This window comes from Sus scrofa, chromosome 2 (assembly GCF_000003025.6).
Source record: "Sus scrofa isolate TJ Tabasco breed Duroc chromosome 2, Sscrofa11.1, whole genome shotgun sequence".
Lineage (NCBI taxonomy): Eukaryota > Metazoa > Chordata > Mammalia > Artiodactyla > Suidae > Sus > Sus scrofa.
Window position 1 is genome coordinate 149,400,733 of NC_010444.4, and position 23,522 is coordinate 149,424,254.

The 23,522-nt window shown below is 41.8% G+C and overlaps 2 protein-coding genes across 2 annotated transcripts; both read left to right on the forward strand.

Annotated features, from left to right (window-relative positions):
* Positions 132-5,752, forward strand: LOC100739218 (double-headed protease inhibitor, submandibular gland-like). The gene is made up of 6 exons (XM_005661785.3): positions 132-344; positions 857-864; positions 1,376-1,497; positions 2,940-2,982; positions 5,029-5,141; positions 5,574-5,752. The coding sequence occupies exons 1-6, from the start codon at positions 278-280 to the stop codon at positions 5,617-5,619; spliced, it is 399 nt and encodes a 132-aa protein (XP_005661842.1). The 5' UTR covers positions 132-277; the 3' UTR covers positions 5,620-5,752.
* Positions 13,883-22,741, forward strand: SPINK14 (serine peptidase inhibitor, Kazal type 14 (putative)). Its single transcript, XM_005661791.2, has 5 exons — positions 13,883-14,041; positions 15,125-15,251; positions 18,662-18,705; positions 21,417-21,553; positions 22,501-22,741. The coding sequence occupies exons 2-5, from the start codon at positions 15,182-15,184 to the stop codon at positions 22,544-22,546; spliced, it is 297 nt and encodes a 98-aa protein (XP_005661848.1). The 5' UTR covers positions 13,883-14,041; positions 15,125-15,181; the 3' UTR covers positions 22,547-22,741.

Sequence of the window (23,522 nt, forward strand, 5' to 3'; positions counted from 1 at the left end):
CAAAGCCTTATGATGTAAAACACCTTTCAGTAGGTGAGTTGCAAGATGTAACTCTTCCGACTTGTCTGCAACTCAAGACAATGAGGAAGTTTTCCTTGACAAATGAAATTAATGCCTTAGCTTGAGTTAAGAGCCAGTCATCACAGAAAAGGTCTGTTTTTCCAAGGGTGGGACCCTGCCCTGTGTATATATACCCGTGTTCCCAGCAGCCGCTTTTTCTCTCCCTGAACATCTTCCCTCAGAGCAGCAGCGCCCTGCTACCCTCATCACCACCACCATGAAGAGCATCACCGCATTTGCCCTCCTTGCTCTGGCAGCCACTACGTGGGCTGTCTCTCCACCTGGTGAGTTAGGGTTCCTTTTCAAATACTCATGTTTCTATGTTACCTCCAACAGAGTCCCCCTTCAGGCGTTAGAGCGCATTAAAGTCAAAAGAAAGAAAGTGGGGATGAGTCGGAGCTTCAGGAAGAGGACTGTCTCTGGGTTGATGACTTACCCTTTCGGGGACCACGTGGGCTCCTTTGAGATGGTGACAGCCCCACCCTGGACATGCCCACAGGACCTCCTGGACACCAATGACAGCCCTTTCTTTCTCCAGTGACCAGGGATCCCAGGCCCCTTCTGGGAGGGAGAGGGGCAGGATCCACATACGTCTCTGACTTCATCCTGAGCTAGTCCTGAGCAAAGAAGTACCCTCTCTTAGGTCTGGCCTGGGCCAGGGATGTTGGGAAATGGGTTTTGGTTACTGTGAACAAGGAATTTAGCTTTGCATTTCTAACTGTGGAATTTACTCTTTCTCCAATCCCTTCTCTCCCAATGCACCTCATTCCACCCTCTTCCGGTGATCAAGAAATAGGAGTAGAGGTGAGTACCACATTTTCTCTGCGCAAAAACGAAATCAGAGCTAATGTGTAAATGAGCTGTGAAAGTAGGTAACTGGCTCACAATCGGTGGAAAGAATCTCCCAGAAGGTAAAACTGCTCCTACTCTACTTCTCCTGGTAGTATTCCTTTCTTCAAAGGTTGCAAAATGAAGCTCCTTGCAAAAGGAGAACAGCAGATAAACTCTTACCTTTGGGTAGCATTTTAAACGTTGCTCAGTATTTTTCACATTCGTTATTCCACTAGACTCTCATTACAACCCTAAAAAAGAGCTTAATATTTCCTTCTTAAACCACTAATTTCTCATTTCAGGAGAGTTCTAGGTCTGATTTATTTTAGTAGCAAGGCACCTGGTGCCTAGAAGAACTTCTGTACATGTTTGCTGAAAAGTTGAAGAGGCTAGTACTCTTAACCATCCGTATGAGAACGAAGGCAGAGCTAAAGGAAGGTACTTATTATTATTATTTAGGGTATTATTTTTGTCCCAATTACAGGTGGACTGCACCAAATACGGTGGAAAAGGTGCCAGTGTTGCCTGCACAAGGGAGTGGAAGCCAATATGTGGCATAGATCAGAAAACTTACAGTAGTGAATGCATCTTTTGTTTTCTAAGTCAGTAAGTACAGTGCTCAACTTAAAGCCCCCTCCTTTTCTTTTCTTCGACCATGAAGTTCACATTGGCCAAAATCTGCTTGGTTTTAACAACCTGCTCTGACAATTCTTACCTGTTGTCATGATCTTCCAGCACTCCTTGGACACAGCTTTGTTAAAAACAGTTTTCTGTAACTAAGGCTGTCTATATATCTTTATTTGCTATCCAGTCAAATTCTCACTTATGTTATACAATGTCCCTTGGGCATCAGCAGTTACCTTTTTATTCCCACATGACATGTAAGGAACTGGGTCTCAGACAGGAAATGCATCTTGGTAGAAATGCCATGAATGTCCTGTGGGTTACGTCTTTCTTATCACTGAAGGGGAACTCTGAAGACAGTCGTCCCTGTTTGGGCTGTTAGCCACGGGCACTGCTGTAAGACTTTGCTCTATCCTCCCTACGTTATCCTTCCCCTGACTCTCCAGAAAGGTCTAGAGACGAGACTCAAAGAACAAACAGTCAGAATTCGTTGAAATCTCTACTGCCACCAGCCCCACACATTAAATATTAAGTCCTCACTTTATGTAACACCTCAGCTTCGAAGAGACTTTAAAAATGTTTATGACCAGTCATTCCAGCAATTCAAATTCATTCCTTGGTGATTAGCAGTTAAAAGCATGGGCTTTGGTGTTAGACGTTTGGCTTAGAATCCAGGCTACACTTGGTATATCTGTGGCCTCAGGCAAGTCCCAATAGGCTACACACCTCTGTATTCAGTAAGATAAAAAGTATAATAATGTTTAGGAGCCACTGTGATAAAACCTATCGAATCTTAGCTAAGCAGCTGACACAGAGAAATACTCTTAGAAGCAAGTTTTCCTCTTTATCATTTCCCTGCTTTCCAGCTCTTCTGAAAATTTACAGTCAAATATAATTGCAAGTGTTATATCCAACAGAAAGTCTCTCAGGAAATGCAAATTTGTACACTAACAAAACCATCAGAGATTAAAGATTGAGCTGTTATTGACTATATTACCTCATATAATTCTCTTTTTAGAAGGAAGAAATAAAATACTTAGAAAGAAGAAGTGACTATAATAAAATTACACAGACCGTAAGAGCCAGGGATGGATTTGAGCACATTTTCATTTTTTTTAACTGCAAAACTATTTTCACACTTGTATTATGCCTTTGATTTCCATCTGAATACTCAGGGACTATTTAAAACATGCCCAATCTCCTTTTAGTGTTGATCTTATTTTTTTATATTTTTATCTGTTTGCAAAACGATTATATATCAAAGATATTAGTGGTAAATATTAGCTAACTAGGGTAAAATATTAACCAGAACTACTCATTCAGTTCAGGTCAGACATACAGAATGACATACGACTGTATTTTACTCTAAACTATAAAATATCAAATAACTGTATTATCCATTCAATAAAAATCTTCTCTTTCAGAGAGAGAGGACTTGAACTCAGAAAACTTCATGATGGTGAATGTGTAAGTATACACAGCAAAGTCATTTATGTACTTATTGGCCATGTCCACAGCATGTGGACATTCCCAGGCCGGGAATCAAGCCCACGCCATAGCAGCGACCGGAGCCACAGCAGGGACAACGTCAGATCCTTAATCCATGAGGACACCAAGGAAATCCAGAAGGTGTATGTATTCTTTTTTTTTTTTTTTTTTTCCAGGGTTCTACATTTTTATTTTATTTTATTTTATTTTTTTATTATTTTCCCACTGTACAGCAAGGGGATCAGGTTATCCTTACATGTATACATTACAATTACAGTTTTTCCCCCACCCTTTCTTCTGTTGCAACATGAGTATCTAGACATAGTTCTCAATGCTATTCAGCAGGATCTCCTTGTAAATCTATTCTAAGTTGTGTCTGATAAGCCCAAGCTCCCGATCCCTCCCACTCCCTCCCCCTCCCATCAGGCAACCACAAGTCTCTTCTCCAAGTCCATGATTTTCTTTTCTGAGGAGATGTTCATTTGTGCTGGATATTAGATTCCAGTTATAAGTGATATCATATGGTATTTGTCTTTCTCTTTCTGGCTCATTTCACTCAGGATGAGATTCTCTAGTTCCATCCATGTTGCTGCAAATGGCATTGTGTCATTCTTTTTTATGGCTGAGTAGTATTCCATTGTGTATATATACCACATCTTCCGAATCCAATCATCTGTCGATGGACATTTGGATTGTTTCCATGTCCTGGCTATTGTGAATAGTGCTGCAATGAACCTGCAGGTGCATGTGTCTCTTTTAAGTAGAGCTTTGTCCGGATAGATGCCCAAGAGTGGGATTGCGGGGTCATATGGAAGTTCTATGTATAGGTGTATGTATTCTTAACATAAAATGTTTCAATGAATCTTCACTTTCATTGAGAAAAACTATTTCAAGATATGTATTCTAGAAATAATCTATGACTACACTAAGGTATCTGGCCAGTCTCAACACAAGTAGAGTTCCTTTATTTACCCAGAGGAAGACCCCACAGACTTACTCACAGCCCTTACCTGGGGCAGACGGACATACAGGTGGCTGTTTTCTAACACCGCAAAAAATGAGTAGGTTAAGAAGAGAACATTAGGGACCGAAGAACACACTCCTAACAATAAAGGACGTTGTAAAGAAAAAGCACTCAGACGTGAAGAACACAAACGGAGACATCAGCGAGGCGCACAGAGCTCTAAGTGGAAAGTCTGTTTGACATGTGATGTGAGAGAGGCAAATACGGGGCTGCGGTGGTAAAGACAGGTCGCCTTCAAAAGGGGCCCCAACCCAATTTGTTAAGCGAGGGAGAAAAATGTCATCATGGAACTGCCATAAAAGGAAGGGACCTTCAAAGGAGTGGGAGCAGGTCCGAGAGATAAAGTGGCTAAGGTCACGCCAGTAGGAAAATCACCACAAGCGAAGGCACAGGGATGGACGGAGCAGGGAACACTCTGGGATTCGGTCCCTGAGTTCAGCTGGGGTAGAAGGCAGGACAGGTGCGGCTGGAGAAGGAAGCGCTCGTTATGACAGGACTTGCTGTTGTCAGGGAAGCAGTTAAAGACTTGAACAAGATCTCATTTGTTTTCTAAAAAAAAAAAAAAAAATCATCATGCTGGCATCAGTGTAGAGGGTGACTGGAATCTCAGATGAGCGTGGAGGTCGGGCATTAAACTGGCAGATGGTGCAACTGTGTAGGCAAGACATACTGAGGGCCTGTTACCGAATAAAGCGGATGACCATATGTGAGAAGAGCGCTAGGTCAGAAATCAAGTCTGAGACAGAATCCACTCCTGCCGCTTAGGTGTGGACAATCAGTGAGAGGGCGGCCCGAACGTTGGGCTGAGCGGTCCCTTGCCATGATGGGGTTGGTTCTATTGCTGTTGGGTCAGATTAGGTAAGCTGCAGATGGTATGTGTTTTTGCATGTAGGCTTTGGACTAAATGAACCCTGAAGGCGTTTAAGTTTCTTTTCTATGATTTAAGGATTTGAAATTGTTTTTTCTCTTTTCCCTTTTTTTTTTTTTTTTTTTTTGCACAGAGGCAGGTTGAATGCACCCAATACTCTGAGATATGCACCATGGAGTATCTCCCCCACTGTGGATCTGATGGAGTAGTATATGGCAACAAATGTTCCTTCTGCAACGCTGCTGTGTAAGTGCTTAATTCAATATTGTATTTTTAGAAAGAGCCTCTCCCCCAGAGCCAGGAACCATCTTTGCTACATACACTAGATGCTGCTATGAAGCATAAGAGAGAGATGGTGGACTGATAATCATAATATTTTTACAAAAAGAAATAACAAGAGGAGGAGAGAAAGGGAGAGAGGAGACACAGAAGCCAGGCAAAGAGAGGCTTGACCAACATCCTGATATTATTAAGTGGCAGGTGAAATAGAAATGCACAGAACTCTCGGCTCTTAACACTGGTTTTCACTAGTACATGAAATTGCTTTTCCCCACGAGGCTGCAGCTTAGTGACTAACCCTCATCTTGCATGCTGTGTGCTCATGCTTGATCGAAAGCTATGCAACTTTTCTTTTAAGGTCTCCAAAGCCTTCCTTTTAAAAATATGATTTCTTTGCAGGAAGAGCCGTGGCACACTTTTTTTTGTAAAATATGGATTATGCTGAGCCTCCCTGAAACTCAAGGGCACCAAGTTTCCTTTGGGAGATGCCACATGGAAAACCAGTTTCTCTAGGATGGTTGTGGAGACAAGTACATATGAATCTAATTCTTCAATAAAAGATTCGCAGCAGAAAATTGTCAGGCTTGTCTCTATGGATGTGATTCTTAAGGAAAATATCTAGTCATCTTGCTAAACTATGAGTCACACACAGAACTATTTCCTCTATTTCTACGCAAGCTGGGAGCTGGAGAGACTATACACGCAGTGGTGAGAGGAGAATTTGCTCATAGCATCCCCTTTTAAATCATTTTTTAAAAAGCAAACATGGATCAAAGCATGGTTCTTGACAGTATCACATTACCTTTAGCTACACGGAGGAAAAGTGGAAAATCCAGATTTGGAGAAAGACAGAGTAAGACTACTTAATACTATAAACGAATCAGAACAGGACAGGAATAACATACTTTAGGCACCACCATTGAAAAAGAGCTCAGTCACGGGTGGGTATCTGCAAAGGAAGGCATCTTGCTGTTTTATGTTACAGAAGAAATAAAAAGCAATGTATTCTGGGAGTTCGCTGGTGGCTGATCAGCTAAGGATCCAGTGCTGTCCCCACTACTATGGCGTGGGTTTGATCCCTGGCCCAGGAACTTCTGCCTGTCATGGGAATGGCAAATATATGCTAAAGTCACTAACGAGAGCTGAGAACAATTCAAAGTATCTGGGGGAAATGGAGGTATTTGCAGAACTGTCATGAGAGAGAAATATGAAAACCATCTCATGTGTGGGACTCCAAAGAGGATGCTCAGATCAGCAGTGGATGTGCAGAGATAGATATTTCCCTCAGTAAAGAGAATTTTCTGGAGTTCCCATCATGACTCAGCAGTAATGAACACGACTAATATCTATGAGGAGGTGGGTTGGATCCCAGGTCTCGCTCAATGGGTTAAGAATCCATCGCTGCCGTGAGCTGGGGTGTAAGTTGTAGACACAGCTTGCATTTCGCATTGCTGTGGCTGGGGTGTAGGCCAGCAGCTGCGTCTCCGATTTGACCCCTAGCCTGGGAACTTCCATATGTTGCAGGTGCGGCCCTAAAAAAAGGCAAAAAAAAAAAAAAAAGAGAGAGAGAGAAAGAGAGAGAATTTTCTAATAGTGAGTCTGCAAACAGCAGAGGTATGGCCTCTAAGGTCATGTGTCCAAAGAACAACAGCTTTTTTAGCAAAGGCTGGTTAAATGCTTGCCAGGATGCTGTAGAGACTTACGGGGTTTTTCCTAACACCCCACGAAGAAGGGTCCCTAGAGGCTAAGAAATGTGTTGTGTGGGGAGAAGCACTACAAACAGGCAAAAAGAAGAGTCCATGCCTTGAAGGAATTTGTAGACTAAGCGAAGAGACAGATTTTTAAAGAAGTGATTACTAAACTTCAAAGCGAGTAAAAGTTCAATAAGAACCGAAAGGAAGGCCTGAGGTATTGGTCTCATCACGAGCTAGTGCATTCGTCTGCTCAGGCAGCAGTAGCAAAATACAGATCTCCCTCCACTTAGGATGTGGTTATGTCCTGATACCCCCATCACAAACTGAAAATATCCTATGTTGCAAACATACCTAGCCTGCCAGCCTCGTTCACCTTACATGTGCTCAGAACACTGCCATTAGCCTACAGTTGGGCAAAGTCAGACAACAAAGCCTCTTTTATAATAATGTGTTGAATATATCATGTAATTTATTGAATCCTGCAAAAGTGAAAACCAGAAAGGTTCCGTGGGTACAGAGTGGCTTGTCTGCATGTGGGTTATTTACCCTCCTGACCGTGCAGCTGACTGCGCACCGTGGCTCACTGCCCAGCATCACCACAGTGTCGGACTGCATATCACTAGCTCAGGAAAAGACTAAAGTTCAAAATTCAAGTACAGTTTCTACTAAGTGAGTATTGCTTTTATATCACCATGAAGCCAAAAAATTAATTGAACTCTCATAAGCAGGGAACTGTCTACACCACAGATTGGGTGGTTTAAACAGTACGAATTTATGTGTCACAGTTCTGGAGGCTGGGAAGTCCAAGATCAAGGTGCCAGAAGATTTGGGGTCTGGCACAAGCCCATTTCCAGGTTCAAAGTCTGCTCTCTTCTTGCTGTGTCCTCCCGTGATGGAGAGGGCACTGCTGTTCTGGAGTCTGCCTTATAAAGGCACGAACTCCATCCACAAGACTGTGCCTTCAGGACCCAGCCACCTCCCAAAAGTCTCAGCTCCTGATACCATTGCATTGAGAATTAGGTTTCAACATATGAATCTGGTGGGGCGGGGGTGGAGTGGGGCACAAATATTCAGGCAGTAACATTTTTAGGATGATGGCCACTCGTTCATGGCTGGAATGGTGGGTACACAGGTGACGGCCCTACAATAATTAGTAATTTGCTTAACTACAAACATCAACAACAGTAAAGACTGTATATTGCAGAGCAGAGTATATTATATAACTTGGGTTTTAAAAATATGATTATGCAATACTTACTCTGCTTTTTTAACTTACAAATTGAAAAAGCGAGTTTACTTACATAAACTCTGTTTTTATCTAAACAAAATGTTCCCAGGAGACTACCCTAGTCGGATAATGCTGTCTGTGGTCCATAAAACCCCTGACAAGGGAAGGCCTTGACCTTGCAGCCTGGGGTGGAAGTGATCATTTGCGTGGTGGCTTTTCTGGGATGGAAAAATAGCTTTCAAGACCTAAATGAAGGCAGCTCAACTCTGGGGTGGCGATATAAGTGGTTACAGAACAGGCTGGACTGTCCAAGTTCTCTGGTTTGGGCAGTAGAGTTGAGACTTGCTGCTGGAGTACAGGGAGCCTTGGGTTAATCCTGTGAAGGGTTGTGACACCCTTGAAAGGTGATTAAGAATCTGCTTTGGACTACAGAGGGACTGACTTTTTAAAATATTAGTATTGGAACATACAAATTGAATTATTTCCTAGCTAGGAATGGGAGTCCGACATCCAGGGACAAAGCCCCCTGTGGCAGCTTTTGGAACGAAACCATGGGTGTGAGAGACGACATAGGCTAAGGATTCTTTCAGGGACATGTGACATCTTCTCTGACGTACACTCCTCTCCCAATATTAGTTTAACTGGAACTTGGGGACATTTGGAAAAGCTAAAAATATTTTACCCTGGTTTCTTTCATATGTTTTACTTTTTCCTCTGTGTGCTTTAAGATTCTACACTATTTGTAGACCTTTGTTTTCTTATTTTTAGATTTATTAAACAAAGCCATGCGGTGATAATCTGCAATTCCTTTTATTTTAGGATATTTTGTTTCACTTTTACCTAGTCCGTATACTCAGTTTGTGTACTCTATTATTTGATTTCTCAATGCTGATGAGGATGAGAAATACAGAGGCCATGCTTAAGAGCAGAATGTCACAAGATTCAGAAAACCCAAATATTAAAAACTGCTTCCTCAAGTCTGACTTCGATGGGTAGTTATTTGTTTAACAATATTCTCCTGCCATGGTTTACATGTCATTAGGGTAAGGAACACGCCAGTCTTTTTCACTGCTTGTACAACCAGGTCACCCAGGATGGCTGTTCTCTTGCTCTCTGTACATCCCCTACTCAACCAGTGCCTGCATCACCTCCACCCTGCTCACAAAACTGCCCAGCCTACACACTTGTCTGGGCCCCAGCTATGAACTCTCTGGCTTTAGATTGGAGGACCTCTGCCATGATGGCTCATCAAAGGGGCAGTGAGGGCCACGCCCCTCTGCTGGTTTCCCTGGTAACTGATGAGCCAACCTGATGTCAATTTGCCTTTAACTGGTAATCTCCCTGTTCCCCAGTCCCCTAGGAACAAAGACTGCCACCATGTCCTACCCTCTGTCTGCAGCACACGGTAGGGTGCCGCTCCAGGGCCTTGCTTCCCATGTGTAAGAATAAGATACATGCACCCCTGTGTTCACAGCAGGACTATTCACAATAGCCAAGACATGGAAACAACCCAAATGTCCAACAACAGATGAATGGATTAAGAAGGCATGGTATACAAACACAATGGAATACTACTCAGCCATAAATAATAACAAAATAATGCCATTTGCAACAACAGGGATGGAACTAAAGACTCTCATTTACCAAGTGAAGTAAGTCAGAAAGAGAAAGACAAATACCACATGGTATCACTTATATCTAGAATCTAATATACGGCACAAATGAACCTTTCCACAGAAAAGAAACAAACTTGCAGAAGTGGAGAACAGACTTGTGGTTGCCGAGAGGGAGCAGGAGAGAGTGGGATAGACTGGGAGTTTGCGGTTAGCAGATGCAAACTATTGCATTTGGAGTGGATAAGCAATGAGATCGAGCTGTATAGCACAGGGAATTATATCTAGTTACTTGTGATGGAACATGATGGAGGATAATGTGAGAAAAAGAATATGTAAGTCGTATCTATGTATGACTGGGTCACTTTGTCATACAGTAGAAATTGACAGAACATTATAAATCAACTATAATAGAAAAAGTAAAAACCTTAAAAAAAAAAAAAAGATTCCTCTGTCCATTAAACCACTGACATCTCTGTTGCTGACTCTGGGCTCTTTCTTTGGTCTTGAAGCTGGGCAAGTACAGGGCATGCAGACCCAGGGGCAGGGAGTGGGGCACAGCCCAGCACTGCCGTATTTCCAGTGTCCTACTCAACTCTTGACAAACCAGAACCCCAGACAATAGAAGGCCTAAGGGAATTCTCTTACTAATAAAATCTGTGACAAAGCAAGGTTGGAATAAAGGTCAATTATTTATTATCAGGTGAGGAAGTAATTTCACTATCATTATTATCTCTTTTTTTTTTTTTTGTCTTTTTTTTGCCATTTCTTGGGCTGATCTCACGGCATATGAAGGTTCCCAGGCTAGGGGTCTAATCAGAGCTGTAGCCGCCAGCCTACGTCAGAGCCATAGCAACGCAGGATCCGAGCCGTGTCTGCAACCTACACCACAGCTCACGGCAACACCGGATCCTTAACCCACTGAGAAAGGCCAGGGATCAAACCCGCAACTTCATGGTTCCTAGTCAGATTCGTTAACCACTGCACCATGATAGGAACTCCTATCATCTTTAAATATTCATACAATGCAATGAATTTGTGGCTCTGAACCTGTAAAGTCCAAATAGGAAGCTGAGGCAAAGACAGAGACAAAATAAATAGCTTTCATCAAATAGCCCTGATGAAAACTGGATTAGACAGTTTTCCCAGATGTTTAAATGTTAGTTCATGTAACCTCCAAAGAGCCCCTTAAGGAAAGTCTGATTACCCCACTGTGCATATGGGAAAATTCTATCTAGAGAGAAGAAATTACTTTTCAAGTTGACAGAGTTATAACTAGATCTTCTGGGTTTTTTGTCCACAATCCTTTCTCAACAATGGAATGCCTCTAACTCTCTCAACTGGGAGATGAATGATTTATTTAGGAAGGTGACGGGGTATTCTCAAATTGCTACATGTTAGATTTTAAGTATAGAGACCACAGATGGAATGAAAACCACTTCTTTCATATTCCAGATGACCCAGATATTTTCTGGAAGTTAACAGTAGGATTGTTTTTAGGCATTTATTGAAATGAAATAATGAAATAAATTAACTGAGGTAAATAAAAATATGTTCATTCTGGTACTGTTAATAATAATGAAAGCCAGAATCCACCTAATTGAGCAACTATGGAAGAATATTAATATAAAAAAGTCCATAAATGTGACAGAATGTGATACCAGGCATCTAAATTCATGTTCTATGTGATTATATTTAAAGATCAAGAAAATATCATACCTTTCTCAGAAGAAGTAAAACTATACTATTTGCAGATGACATGATACCATACCTGGAAAATCCTAAAGACACTACCAGAAAACTGTTAGAGCTCATCAATGAATTTGGCGAAGTTGCAGGATATAAAATTAATACACGGAAATTGACTGCATTTCTATATACTAACAATGAAAGATGAAAAAGAGAAATTAGGGAAATGATCACATTTACCATAGCAATCCAAAAGAATAAAATACTTAGGAATAAACCTACCTAAAGAGACAAAAGACCTGTACTCTAAAAACTAAAAGATGCTGATGAGAGAAATCAATTATGACACAAACAGATGAAAAGACACACCATGCTCTTGGACTGGAAGAATCTATATTATCAAAATGACTATACTACCCAAGGCAAGCTGCATATTCAATGCAATCCCTATCAAATTTCCAAGGACATTTTTCACAGAACTCGAACAAAATATTTTAAAGTTTGTTTGGAAGCAAAGAAGCCCTGAATAGCCAAAGCCATCCTGAGAAAGAAAAATGGAGCCGGAGGGATCCGGCTCACTGACCTCAGACTATACGACAAAGCTACAGTCATCAAAACTGTATGGTATTGGCATAAAGGCAGAAATATAGATCAGTGGAATGGGATAGAAAGCCCAGAATTAAACCCATACACCACAGTCAACTAATCTATAACAAAGGAGGCAAGAATATACAATGGAGAAAAGATGACCTGTTCAATAAGTGGTGCTGGGAAAACTGGACAGCCACATGGAAAAGAATGAAATTAGGGGTTCCTGTCATGGTGTGGCACAGTAGAAATGAAACTGAATGGGAACCATGAGGTTGCAGGTTTGATCCCTGGCCTTTCTCAGTGTGTTAAGGATCTGGCATTGCTGTGAGTTGTGGTGTAGGTTGCAGATGAAGTTTGGATATAGTGTTGCTATGGCTGTGGTGTAGGCTGGCAGCTGTAGCTTCAATTAGACTGCTAGCCTGGGAACGTCCATATGCCACAAGTGTGGCCCTAAAAGGACAAAAGCCAAAAATAAATAAATAAATAAACCAAGAATGAAATTAGAACACTTCCTAACACCATACACAAAAATCAACTCAAAATGGATTAAAGACCTAAATATAAGACCAGATACTATAAAACTCTTAGAAGAAAACATAGCCCAAATATTCTCTGACATAAACTACAGCAATATCTTCTCAGATCCACCTCCTAGAGTAATGACAATTAAAACAAAAATAAACAAATGGGACTTAATTAAACTTAAAAGTTTCTGCACAGCAAAGGAAACCCTAAACAAAATGAAAAGACAACCCACGGAATGAGAGGAAATATTTGCAAATGAAGCGACTGACAAGGGATTCATCTCCAAAATTTATAAACACCTTCTGCAGCTCAATACCAAAAAAAAACAACCCCATCCAAAAATGGCCAGCAGATCTAAACAGACAATTCTCCAAAGAAGACATAAAGATGGCCAAAAAACACATGAAAAGGTGTTCAACATCACTAATTATTAGAGAAATGCAAATCAAAACCACGTTACACCAGCCAGAGTGGCCATCATCAAAAAGTGTACAAACAATAAATGCTGGAGAAGGTGTGGAGAAAAAAGAACCTTATTACACTGCTGGTGGGAATGTAAATTGGTGTAACCACAGTATGGATATTCCTCCAAAAACTAAAAACAGAATTACCATTTGATCCAGCAATCCTACTCCTGGACATCTATCCAGAGAAAACCATGACTCGAAAAGATATTTGTACTCCAATGTTCATTGCAGCACTATATACAATAGCCAACACATGGAAACAACCTAAATGCCCATCAACAGAAGAGTGAATAAAGAAGATGTGGTACATTTACACAATGGAATATTACTCAGCTATTAAAAGGAAAGAAATAATGGCATTTGCAGCAACATGGATGGATTAGAAATAATCATGCTAAGTGAAGTTAGCCAGACGGTGAGACAGCAACATCAAATGCTTTCACCGACATGTGGAATCTGAAAAAAGGACGCAATGAACTTCTTTGCATAACATATACTGACTTGCAGACTTTGAAAAACTCATGGTTTCCAAATGAGACAGGTTGGGGTTGGGGGGATGGGTTGGGGGTTGGGATGGAAATGCTACAAAACTGGGTTCTGATGATCACTGTACAACTATAAATGAAATAAAATTCATTGAATAATAGAAAATATGGTACCTTTCTATGTGAAAAAAGCAGAAAATATGCACTGCAAAAATTTGAATGACTATGAAAAGAAGAATATGTATATGTGTTCAGGTGTATGTAGGTGTGTGTGTGTGTATTTTAAAACTGCAAAACTGTATTTTAAAAGCTGCAAAATTTCCTCCACTATTGCCTCTTTGGACTGCTTGCCCAGGGCTGCCCTGGCCAGTGATCCGGCCCCACCCCCAAGTCTTCCCTGCCCTAGTGCCTCCTGATTTGGTCTCCCAGGGCCTCCTCAGCCAGCACACGATGCCTCAGGGCTTCCCCTCTCCTGTGTAGCTGCTCCGTTCCTCCTGAGGACCTAACAAACGCCTCCTCGGAAAGGAGAGGCACCAGCCACAAAGGAGCACGTTACCTTGCTCTTCCTTTCTGAGGTAGGTCAAATAGGATCCATAGTGTGGGAAGAGTGGGCATCTGGCAGTGTGCTCTAGTGCAGCTGGATCTTCCACTATTGATGCTCCATTCCTAAAGGAATCCAGGGAAGGTGTCAGGAAGAGATGAAGGTGTGTTTAGCAGACAGACATGGAGCCCTAGACTGTCCCAGGAGCAGGCAGAGTAGACAGCTCTGGCCGCTGTGCCAAGAACCTCCAGCTACCCTGGAGAGTGGGGTACTGTGGAAACTTTCCCACGTCTGAGATTTACCACATTATCACCCCACAGCATATGGGCAAAGAGTTTGTGTATATATGACCTATTGACATGCGCTACAGAACAGAGATAAAGGTCTTAGGACAGAGGGAGGACCAAATCACTTTTGCAGGATGAGGGAGACAGGGAGAGTTCAGGGTCCTTGGTCAGGCCCTGCAACCTCCATAGATCACCGTCTAGGGGCAGAAAGGTGGCTACACGGAAAGGCGATCCCAAGGGAGGACTTGCTCCCTGACTTCTCCTCCTCTGCGTGTGGATGAAAATACCTTTGGAACGCCCATGAGAGAGCATGGAATGTTCTTCCTCCCCAGCCACGCCCTGAGAATACTCGAAGAGAGTCTAGCTCTCCAAGTCAGAAGATTCTCAGCACAGCCAAGAATGCCTGGAGTATTAGAAAGTTTTATTTTAACTTTTATGTCTGCTTCATGAGCAAGTTCAGATCCACTTTATTGAGAAGCCCTGGTCTAGAACCGCTAGCAGCCTCATTGTTTTCTCTGTATCCTCTCAAAAATACTTTGAGAGAATTGTCATGTTAAGGTGACTTTGCAAGATGCCTAAAATACCTATATACTAAAATAAGACTATTATTTTCCAAGGGCAGCCTCTGATTTACTTCTGTCTTTTGGTGTCACAGAGCTGTCACTGAGACCTCTACTTTTACTTAGGACCCACCAAGGTTTAACTTTTCCTGGGCATTGGCTCTTACGGAAGGGTGTATACAGAGGATAAAATGAGTAGTCTGAAGATGGATTTCACTTCAGAAGTGGTCTTATCCTGGTTACCTCTTCTTTGGTGATTTTTATCAAAAGGCAACATCCTGAAGCACTATCTCAGAGCATCATTGTAAGGACACTCCAGGGGAGAAAATGGCCAAATCCTTCCCAATCCTCCGCTCCCTGACCTTCTTTAACCTGATACTTCCAATGCTACCTTCTGGTGAGTGATGCAGTTGTTTTGGGGCAGGTGCATAAGATTGACTGGTGGGCTCTGACACTATAACCTGAAAGAGAAAGCTTTGAAATTCATGTATATGTATGTTCTTTTGATTGACGTATATCATTTTAGTATGTATATTTATATCTATATATGTAGAGAGAGAATGGTGTTTAAAAACACCATTTTAAAAACACCTCCAAGCTAATGGGCAGGAACCTCAGCATTTCCACCTAAGAATACAGAGTATAAAACCTACCTCACGGGGGCCAGGGGCTTAAGTGATTCAGTGAGGGAACGAGTGAGCATGACGAGCAATATGCCTCCACCACAGTGCATCTCAAAAATTCAAAACTTCAGAAAATGCTTTGCTATACATTTGAATGGGCCATTATCTTTTTGTCCTATTTTAGGGAAGTCATGTAGGGAGTTATAAAGAGACCCAGCTTCAAAGGTGGAAGAGCTTGGTATTTTCCGTAACTGCCATGAATTCCTGGGTACTTTATAAAATATAAGCATTGGGTTAAAATATCTCTTTAAAGTTCTAGCATTTCTTAATTTCCTTTTTTTTGTTTTGTTTTTTGTTTTTTTTAATTGGTTAAAAAACAGTGTAATTATATAAATATGTCCTCACAATTTGTTACATCTTACTGATTCTTCAATATAGGCATTACACCATTCTAGGTGATGTGATAAACAAGACATTGTAGACCTTACATTGTACCATGGAGAGAAATGGTTGTTAATAATACAGTTGTAGAACTATATTATTTAATTGTACAGTTGCATTATTTAATTATAATTATCATAAATTCTTTGATGGAGAGGAAATCAGAATCAGATCTAAGGAGACTTCAGCATTCCAAGAATAATGCCAAATGACCCCCTTCATGGTGGATTATGCACTTATTTACTATGAGATCTATTTCTTCTCCAGAGACTCCTTGTTTGTGTATCCATTGTAGATTTTTGGTTTGCAGTTATTCCGAAGTTTTGATATGCGTCTATATGTATATGAGATTGTTTTAAGTTGTTGTTCTCTTAATTGCAAGTGCATCTCCAGTGTCCTGCATTTGTACTCATCTCTTCTCATGATTTCTGATTTTGGTGGTATAATTGTGCATGGATGATTTCGTATCTTTATTGTATATACACCTTTACTGGTGAGCCTTGTCATTTGTGGAATTTTTGTTTCCTGTTGCTGTCTTTTCTTTTCTGCCTAGAGAAGTTCCTTTAGTATTTGTTGTAAGGCTGGTTTAGTGTTGCTGAATTCTCTCAACTTTTACTTATCTGTGAAGGTTTTGATTTCTCCTTCAAATCTGAATGAGAACCTTGCTGGGTAGAGTAATCTTGGTTGGAGGTTTTTTCCTTTCATCACGTTAAGTATATCATGCCACTCCCTTCTGGCCTGCAGAGTTTCTGCTGAAAAATCCGCCAATAAACTTATTGGGGTTCCCTTGTATGTTATTTGTTTCTTTTCCCTAGCTGCTTTCAAGATTTTCTCTTTGTCTTTAATTGTGGTCAGTTTGATTAATATGTGTCTCAGTGTATTCCTCCTTGGGTTTATTTTATATGGTACTCATTGTGCTTCCTGGATTTGAGTGAGTGATCCCTTTCCTATGTTACAGAAGTTTTCGGCTATTATCTCTTGGAATATTTTTTCTATCCCCTTCTCTCTCTCTTCTCCTTCTGGCACCCCTATAATACGGATATTGGTGCATTTAACATTGTCCCAGAGTTCTCTGAGGCTCTCTTTGTTTGTTTTCAATCTTTTTTCTCTTTTCTGTTCTGCATCCATAATTTCCACTAATCTGTCCTCCACCTCACTTATTCATTCTTCTGCCTCCTGTATTCTGCTTTTAGCTGCTTCTAGTGAATTTTTTTATATCAGTTATTGTATTTTGCATCTCTTCTTGTTTAAGTTTTATATCTTGTATCTCTTTGGTCAGTGTTTCCTGTAAGTTATCCGTCTTTGCCTCCAGTTTATCTCCAATGTCTTGCATCACCTTCAGCATCAAGAGTCTAAAGTCTTTTTCCTGGAGGCTGAGAATCTCCTCATCACTTTGCTGATTTTCTGGGGTTTTTCCTTTCTCCCTCATCTGAGTATAGTTCTCTGTCTTTTCATTTTTATAGGTTTTTGGTGTGGTGACCTTTTTACAGATAATAGAGCTGTAGCCTCTCTTACTTCTGGTGTCCCCCCCCCCTTGTTGCTGAAGTCAGTATGGGGGCTTGCTGTAGGCTTCCTGATGGGAGGGGCTGATGCCTGCCCCCTGGTAGATGGAGCCGATTCTAATCCCTCTGGAGGGTGGGGCTTAGTCTCTGGATGGGATTAGAGGCTGCTGTGTGCCTGGGGGGTCTTTAGGTAGCCTGTTTACTGAGGGGTGGGGCTGTGATCCCACCTGGGTTGTTGTTTGCCCTGGGGCTTCTCAGCAGCTGACTGATGTCTGGTGGGGCCAGATTTTCCCCACATGGCCCCCTCCAGAGAAAGGCAGCTGCTGAATATTCCCGAGAGCTTTGCTTTCCATGTCCTTCCCTCATAACCAGCCACATTCACCCCTGTTTTCCCAGGATGTCCTCCAAGAACTGCAGTCAGGGTTGACCCAGATTCCCATGAAGACTTTGCTTTCCCATGGGACCCAGTGCACGTGAAAGTCCATGCACGCCTTTTAAGAATGGGGTCTCCATTTCCCCCAGTCCTGTGGAGCTCCTGCGCACAAGGCCCACTGGCCTTCAATGCCAGATGCTCCGGGGTCTCTTTCTCCCAGTGCCAGATCCCCACACGTGAGGGTTTGATGTGGGGCTCAGAACTCTCACTCCTGTAGGTGAATCTCTGAGAACCAGTTAGTCTCCAGTCTGTGGAGCTTCCCACCCAGGAGGTATGGGGTTGTTTATATCATGAAATCACCCCTCCTACCTCTTGATGTGTCCTCCTCTTTTTCTTCTGGAGTAAGGTATCTTTTTTAAGGTTTCCAGTCCATTTGGGTGGAGAGTGCTCAGCCTTTAGTTGTGAATTTTGTTGTTTTTAGGAGAGAAGTTGAGCTCCAGTCTTTCTATTCCGCCATCTTAACCCTCTCTAGCATTTCTTAATTTCTTTCATATATTGGCTGCCAGTTCTGACTCCTCTCAAGCCCAGGCTAATTACTATTAATCAAAAAATTATTTGGTACACTGGACTGGTAATCTTTATGAAAATGGTTATAAGCAATACAGTTCTCTCTTGATTATCTACCAAGAATAAAACAGTGATTTTAAAAAAATGGAATTTTTTAAAAAATGAATGAATATATCTATAAATGAAACAATGTTTTCAATTATTGCAAGCTTTCTGTTAATATAACTCTTTTATTCTATCAACAGATTAAGCTATGATTTACTAGAGTACTACATTCTGTAACTATTTTCATTTGTTGTAGTTTCAGCCCCTAAACATTTGTGGCCAAAGGATGAAAATATAAAGGTAATTTTCCTCTAGATTTCCTAGGACTGGGATTCTAATCTGAGTTTTCTTTGGAATTGCTATTTTAAAACCTTACCAAGGCAAGGTTATCTACGATGTTCTTCAAAGTCCATGCACAGGAATATGGCGGGTACACTGCCAGTATAGGAGCCCAGAGTAGAGTAATCCTGCATGGGACCCAAGCTGAGATGTGGTCACAGGTACACCAGAGATCCCTCTGTAGTGCCTGGAAAATAGTGATGGACACTGATGGCTGCCAGGGGCCAGGGAAGTTTCTGCTCTCGAGGGGCTCAGAGTTTGGTGGAGAGAGTGCTCCTAACTGTCCTGTGACATGCACAGAACACGTATAAGAGTTGTGAATAGCAAACACAACCTCTGAGGTTTAGACTGAGGAACCATGAAGGAACAGGACATCTCGAACAGATAGAGCCTCAAATTCTGCTTTCAACTTTCATGAGGTCAAACGAAGAAGACGTCTTTTCATTTTCAAGTACACCTCTAAGTACCGAATGTAGTGAGGTCAATAATGCTTAATAAACAGGAGAAATGTGAATGAAAGATTGGTGTTTTTAAATATGGATTTGCATCACTTTACCCTTTACGTTAGGAGATCTGCATTTTAAGCTTTTGTCTCATTAGTAAATTTTAAATTTTACTACTTAAAGGAACCTGTCCACGGCTACAGCTACAGCATAAGAATCTGTATTTGTCCAGGATTTATACTCTAGTCTCACAGAGTTCAGTCCTAAAGTTCCCTTTTTGGAAGATTGTCTGCAGGTGTAATCCTTCACTTGGCTACCTAGAAATAAAAGCAAATTACTCATTCTTATATATTTTATGTTTATTGCCTGTGCTGTGCCCTGGGACACAATATTAAGGAAAACAGATATAGTTCCTTCTCTCATGAAGCTTACAAGGATCCAGAATTTAAAAGAGAGTTATGGTATTTGCAGTAAATCCTATCAATACAAGAAGTAGGATGGTACAATAGAGGATATCTGCCGAGAGCAGGTACTACTATCAACAGTGTGATCAGAGAAGGCTTCTTCAGAATGGGCACATCTAAGCCAAGACACAAAAGGTGAAGAGGAGGCACCCAGGTAGATTTTACCTGAGTCACTGACTGAAGACCTGTGTGACTGAAACAGAGGGGTGGGGGATGCAGCAGGTGTTACAGCCACATAGATGAATACATATCCTACTCATCTGATGAACACACACCCTATTCTAAAGAGGAAAAAAGCTCTCTCTGTAGAAGACACTAACTAGTCTTGCTATTATTTGATCACTCTATATTCATTCAGTTTGAACTATTTTATATCTTACTCATGTTGCCATATTTATAGAGCAATGACTCAGTGACAATGTCTGTGCTAGGCACACAATGGTTAGTCTAATCAGACACAGATCTTACCCTTATGGGCTTAAAATCCTGTGAGGTATGGAATTAGTAAAACAATTATGCAAATGCTGTATTACACACTGATTAGAGGTATAAAAAGAAAGAAGGGAAAGTTGGGATTGTATATTGAGAAAAATCTCTGAGAAAGTAACTCATAACCCCAGCCCTGAAGGTAGAATAAGTTTAGGTTCAGGAAAAGAGAATACATTTGATGGAGAGGTCATGACAAACCAGAAGACTCTGAGGAGGAGGAAGCATGGAACACCTGAAGCGGAAAAAAACTGAAAAAGGCCAAGAGCAAGGAGGCTTAAGGCAAGGCTGGAAAAGTCCGCAGGGTACGGATCCTGAGAACTAATTTTAGCCGATACTAAGAACAATTTTTTGTGTGTGCAGTGAAATGCAATTAAAGGTGCAGTTAAATGGGCATTTAAATTACAGAAATTAGAGGCCATAGAGGAAGTGGAAGGGTTAGTTGGGTGACAGACACAAGGTGGCTGATGGTCGTGGCCTGGCCGTGGTGGTGGTTTCACATAAGGGCAGAAGGAAGAAGAGTTTCTAAGCTCAAATACGATCACTCTTTCTCTAAATACTCAGCCCAAACTCTTCCCCACCTGGTATTCGAGGTACTCTGTCTACCTTATGGGGGTCACAGAGCTCCTGAGACCACCGTCCTCAAGTTGAATCATCCCAGAGTCACTGCTTTCAAGCCATCACTGATACCAGCATTGCGAGCTGACATGGGTCCTGCCCCCTGCTGAGACGTGCCCCTTGCTTTGTTTTCAGTTCTCCCTACACAATCAGAGAGTTATTCCAAATGATCTCACATTTCACAAGTTCAAGAGTTAGCTTGGAGATTTTTTGAGTAGATAAGATGTGATCAATACTTTCAGTCAAAGTATACAGATTTCAATGAAACATCATTTTCCAATTATAGGGCTTCAGTTTCCTTAGATGCCCTGCCACAGAAAAACCTCTAAGACTAATCCCAGGTCAAATAGTCTGGGAATAAAGGCGATTGAGAGAGAAAAGCTAAATTTCCCAAATCCATCCTGTTTCTGCACACGTCCTCTTCTGCCTAGAGCACAGCCGGCTTCCTTTCTCCGTTGCTGGCACAAGGTCGTGGCAGTGAAAGCCGTTGTTAGCAGATGGGGCACACATAGATTCTGGTTCCTTTGCTTTGTGGGGGGAGAGGGGAGCCAGAGAGCTTCCATCAAACTAGGATATAATCCTATGATTTTCCTAGTAACGTCCAGAGGGGTCTGTGAGTGTGATTCTAATTGGGTCATTTTTTTTTTTACCTCAATTTCAGCTGAACTGTCCATACAGTAAAGTAGACTTGAGTTGGCTCAATGACACAGTGAACCCCTGCCCTGGTCTGTATCAACCCATCTGTGGCAACAATTTGGTAACCTACGATAACCCCTGCATCTTGTGCATTGAGAGCCTGTGAGTACTCACAGGGCTGGGGGGGGGGCAGAGAACAACCAAAAACCTTAGTCCATAGCAATTACCGTCCGCCTCTCCTACCAAGTACAAAAGCCCTAAAGCCAGGAATTTGCCCTAGTTTGCTCAGATAATAATCAGCCCCCGCTCAAGAGAACATGTGGTAATAAAAAACCCACTGGAGTAGAAAGCAGACTCGCTGTACTCAGTGGTACTTGCTGTGCCCTTTCTTCTCTCTGCCCTCGCATTCCCATATGCCACCCGACAGATTTCTCACTAGAACTTTCAAATGGAGTCCTTGAAATTCTCTGATTTTAAGACATACTGTAGTTTTCCCTTCTCTCAGGCATTTTCAACCTTTTATGCCTGAAACTTTGAACTAGGATGAGATACCTATCACGTTTGGGTCCTTTAGCTAAGAGTCGGTGTTCAGTTTTTGGATCTATGTGACATGATTATCACTGATTAGACACTGAGATCTCACAAAACGGTGGCTTCAGTGTTGATCTCTGTATAAGACTGCGCAGTTCCCAGGAAGAGAAACTCCCCCCATGGCATCAGACTAGAGCCCCCCACCCAACAATCATTTTGTAATTTTTCACATTGAGCACTGATAGTAAGGTGTCCCCCCCAGGATATCCTCACTAATGAGGAATTCATCCAAAGTGTAAGAGTACTGGTGGAATAAGATAGGTTTGCTATGCCTCATATATCCCCAGTGCAGGCCTGATTACATAACATATTTCCAGAGACCGTAATATAGCACATCTTCTCTCGAGTAGCATCTTGGAATCAAGGAAGGATAACAGAGTACAAATCCAATAGCCTGACCTTTGTTTGGAGTCCATTCCCCTTGTGCTCTTGGTTTCCTCAAATATAAAATATGGGTGATAGATAATTTTAAAATCAACATGCTATTAATGAACTATTTATTCTGATTATTTCTTTAGGAAAACTCAGGGGAAGATTATGTTCCTACGTGATGGCGTATGCTAGCTGAGTGGACTTGGGTGCGAGAGAACCACCCTCTTTTTCTTTCCAATCAGACAATCCTATCTGGCACCTCACCCCTTCTTTGGGGTGTCCTGAGTGACAGAGCCTGTGTCAGAGAGCCAGAGTCCTTCTTGAGACCTCTCCCCTCATCAGTTTGCTGCCTTCCATACTCCCGAATAAACTTTTCTGAACGTCTCATTTAATGTGTGTCAGATCTCTGTCTCAAGCCTCAGAAGTCGAACCAAATGAACACTTGAGCCCAAGGTCAAAGACAAACAGGCGGCTTCATCAGGATTCTGATACTCTAAACCGTGGCATCATCTATGTAAAGGTTCTGGGTGGTCTTCCAAGGAACACAACCGAAATTTCTTCTGTATCCCTTTGGAATTTTGGAAAAAAAAATTAATAGGAATTGTGGAGCACTATTCTCTTCCTGGCTTTTTATGCTCCCCGCTTTCCACAAATTCCTCATTAAGCAACCTCAGTTTCAGACTCATCGTTGAAACGGGGACATTTACGCCTGTCTGGCTTGGCAAAGCAGGGCCCTATACACCCACTGCCCTTCTTCGCTCCATAGAGGGAGGGCTACATTAATGGTATTCCACTGGCCACTGGTCTCTAAGTCCTCTTGACACATTTTAACCTCTGGACGTGTTCTTCTTTGGGTTATATTCTCTCTCTCTCTCCACCCCCTTCACGTAGGCACATGCGCACGCGTGCACAGACACCCTTTACACGGGAAGAAGGCGAATATACACTAACGTGCTCTCTTGCCCTCAACAGCTTGCTCCCTACTGGCCTAGAGGACAGTACCTCTTTTGCCTCTGAATAGCCTGTGCGACTGTTTATACATTCTCTTGGCTCTGACCTTAACGACCATGATGATTACATGGAGAACACATAGATGCTGTAAAAAGGAAATAATTGCTTTTGGTCTATCATCTTTTTTTTTCCACTTAGAATTCTTTTTTATCACATC

Coding starts and splice junctions, on each gene's coding strand:
- LOC100739218 (XM_005661785.3), top strand. CDS start 278: ATGAAGAGCATCACCGCATTTGCCCTCCTTGCTCTGGCAGCCACTACG. Junction 1,498..2,939: donor ATCTTTTGTTTTCTAAGTCA/GTAAGTACAGTG, acceptor CTTCTCTTTCAG/AGAGAGAGGACTTGAACTCA. Junction 5,142..5,573: donor TCCTTCTGCAACGCTGCTGT/GTAAGTGCTTAA, acceptor ATTTCTTTGCAG/GAAGAGCCGTGGCACACTTT.
- SPINK14 (XM_005661791.2), top strand. CDS start 15,182: ATGGCCAAATCCTTCCCAATCCTCCGCTCCCTGACCTTCTTTAACCTG. Junction 15,252..18,661: donor ACTTCCAATGCTACCTTCTG/GTGAGTGATGCA, acceptor CATTTGTTGTAG/TTTCAGCCCCTAAACATTTG. Junction 18,706..21,416: donor CAAAGGATGAAAATATAAAG/GTAATTTTCCTC, acceptor CCTCAATTTCAG/CTGAACTGTCCATACAGTAA.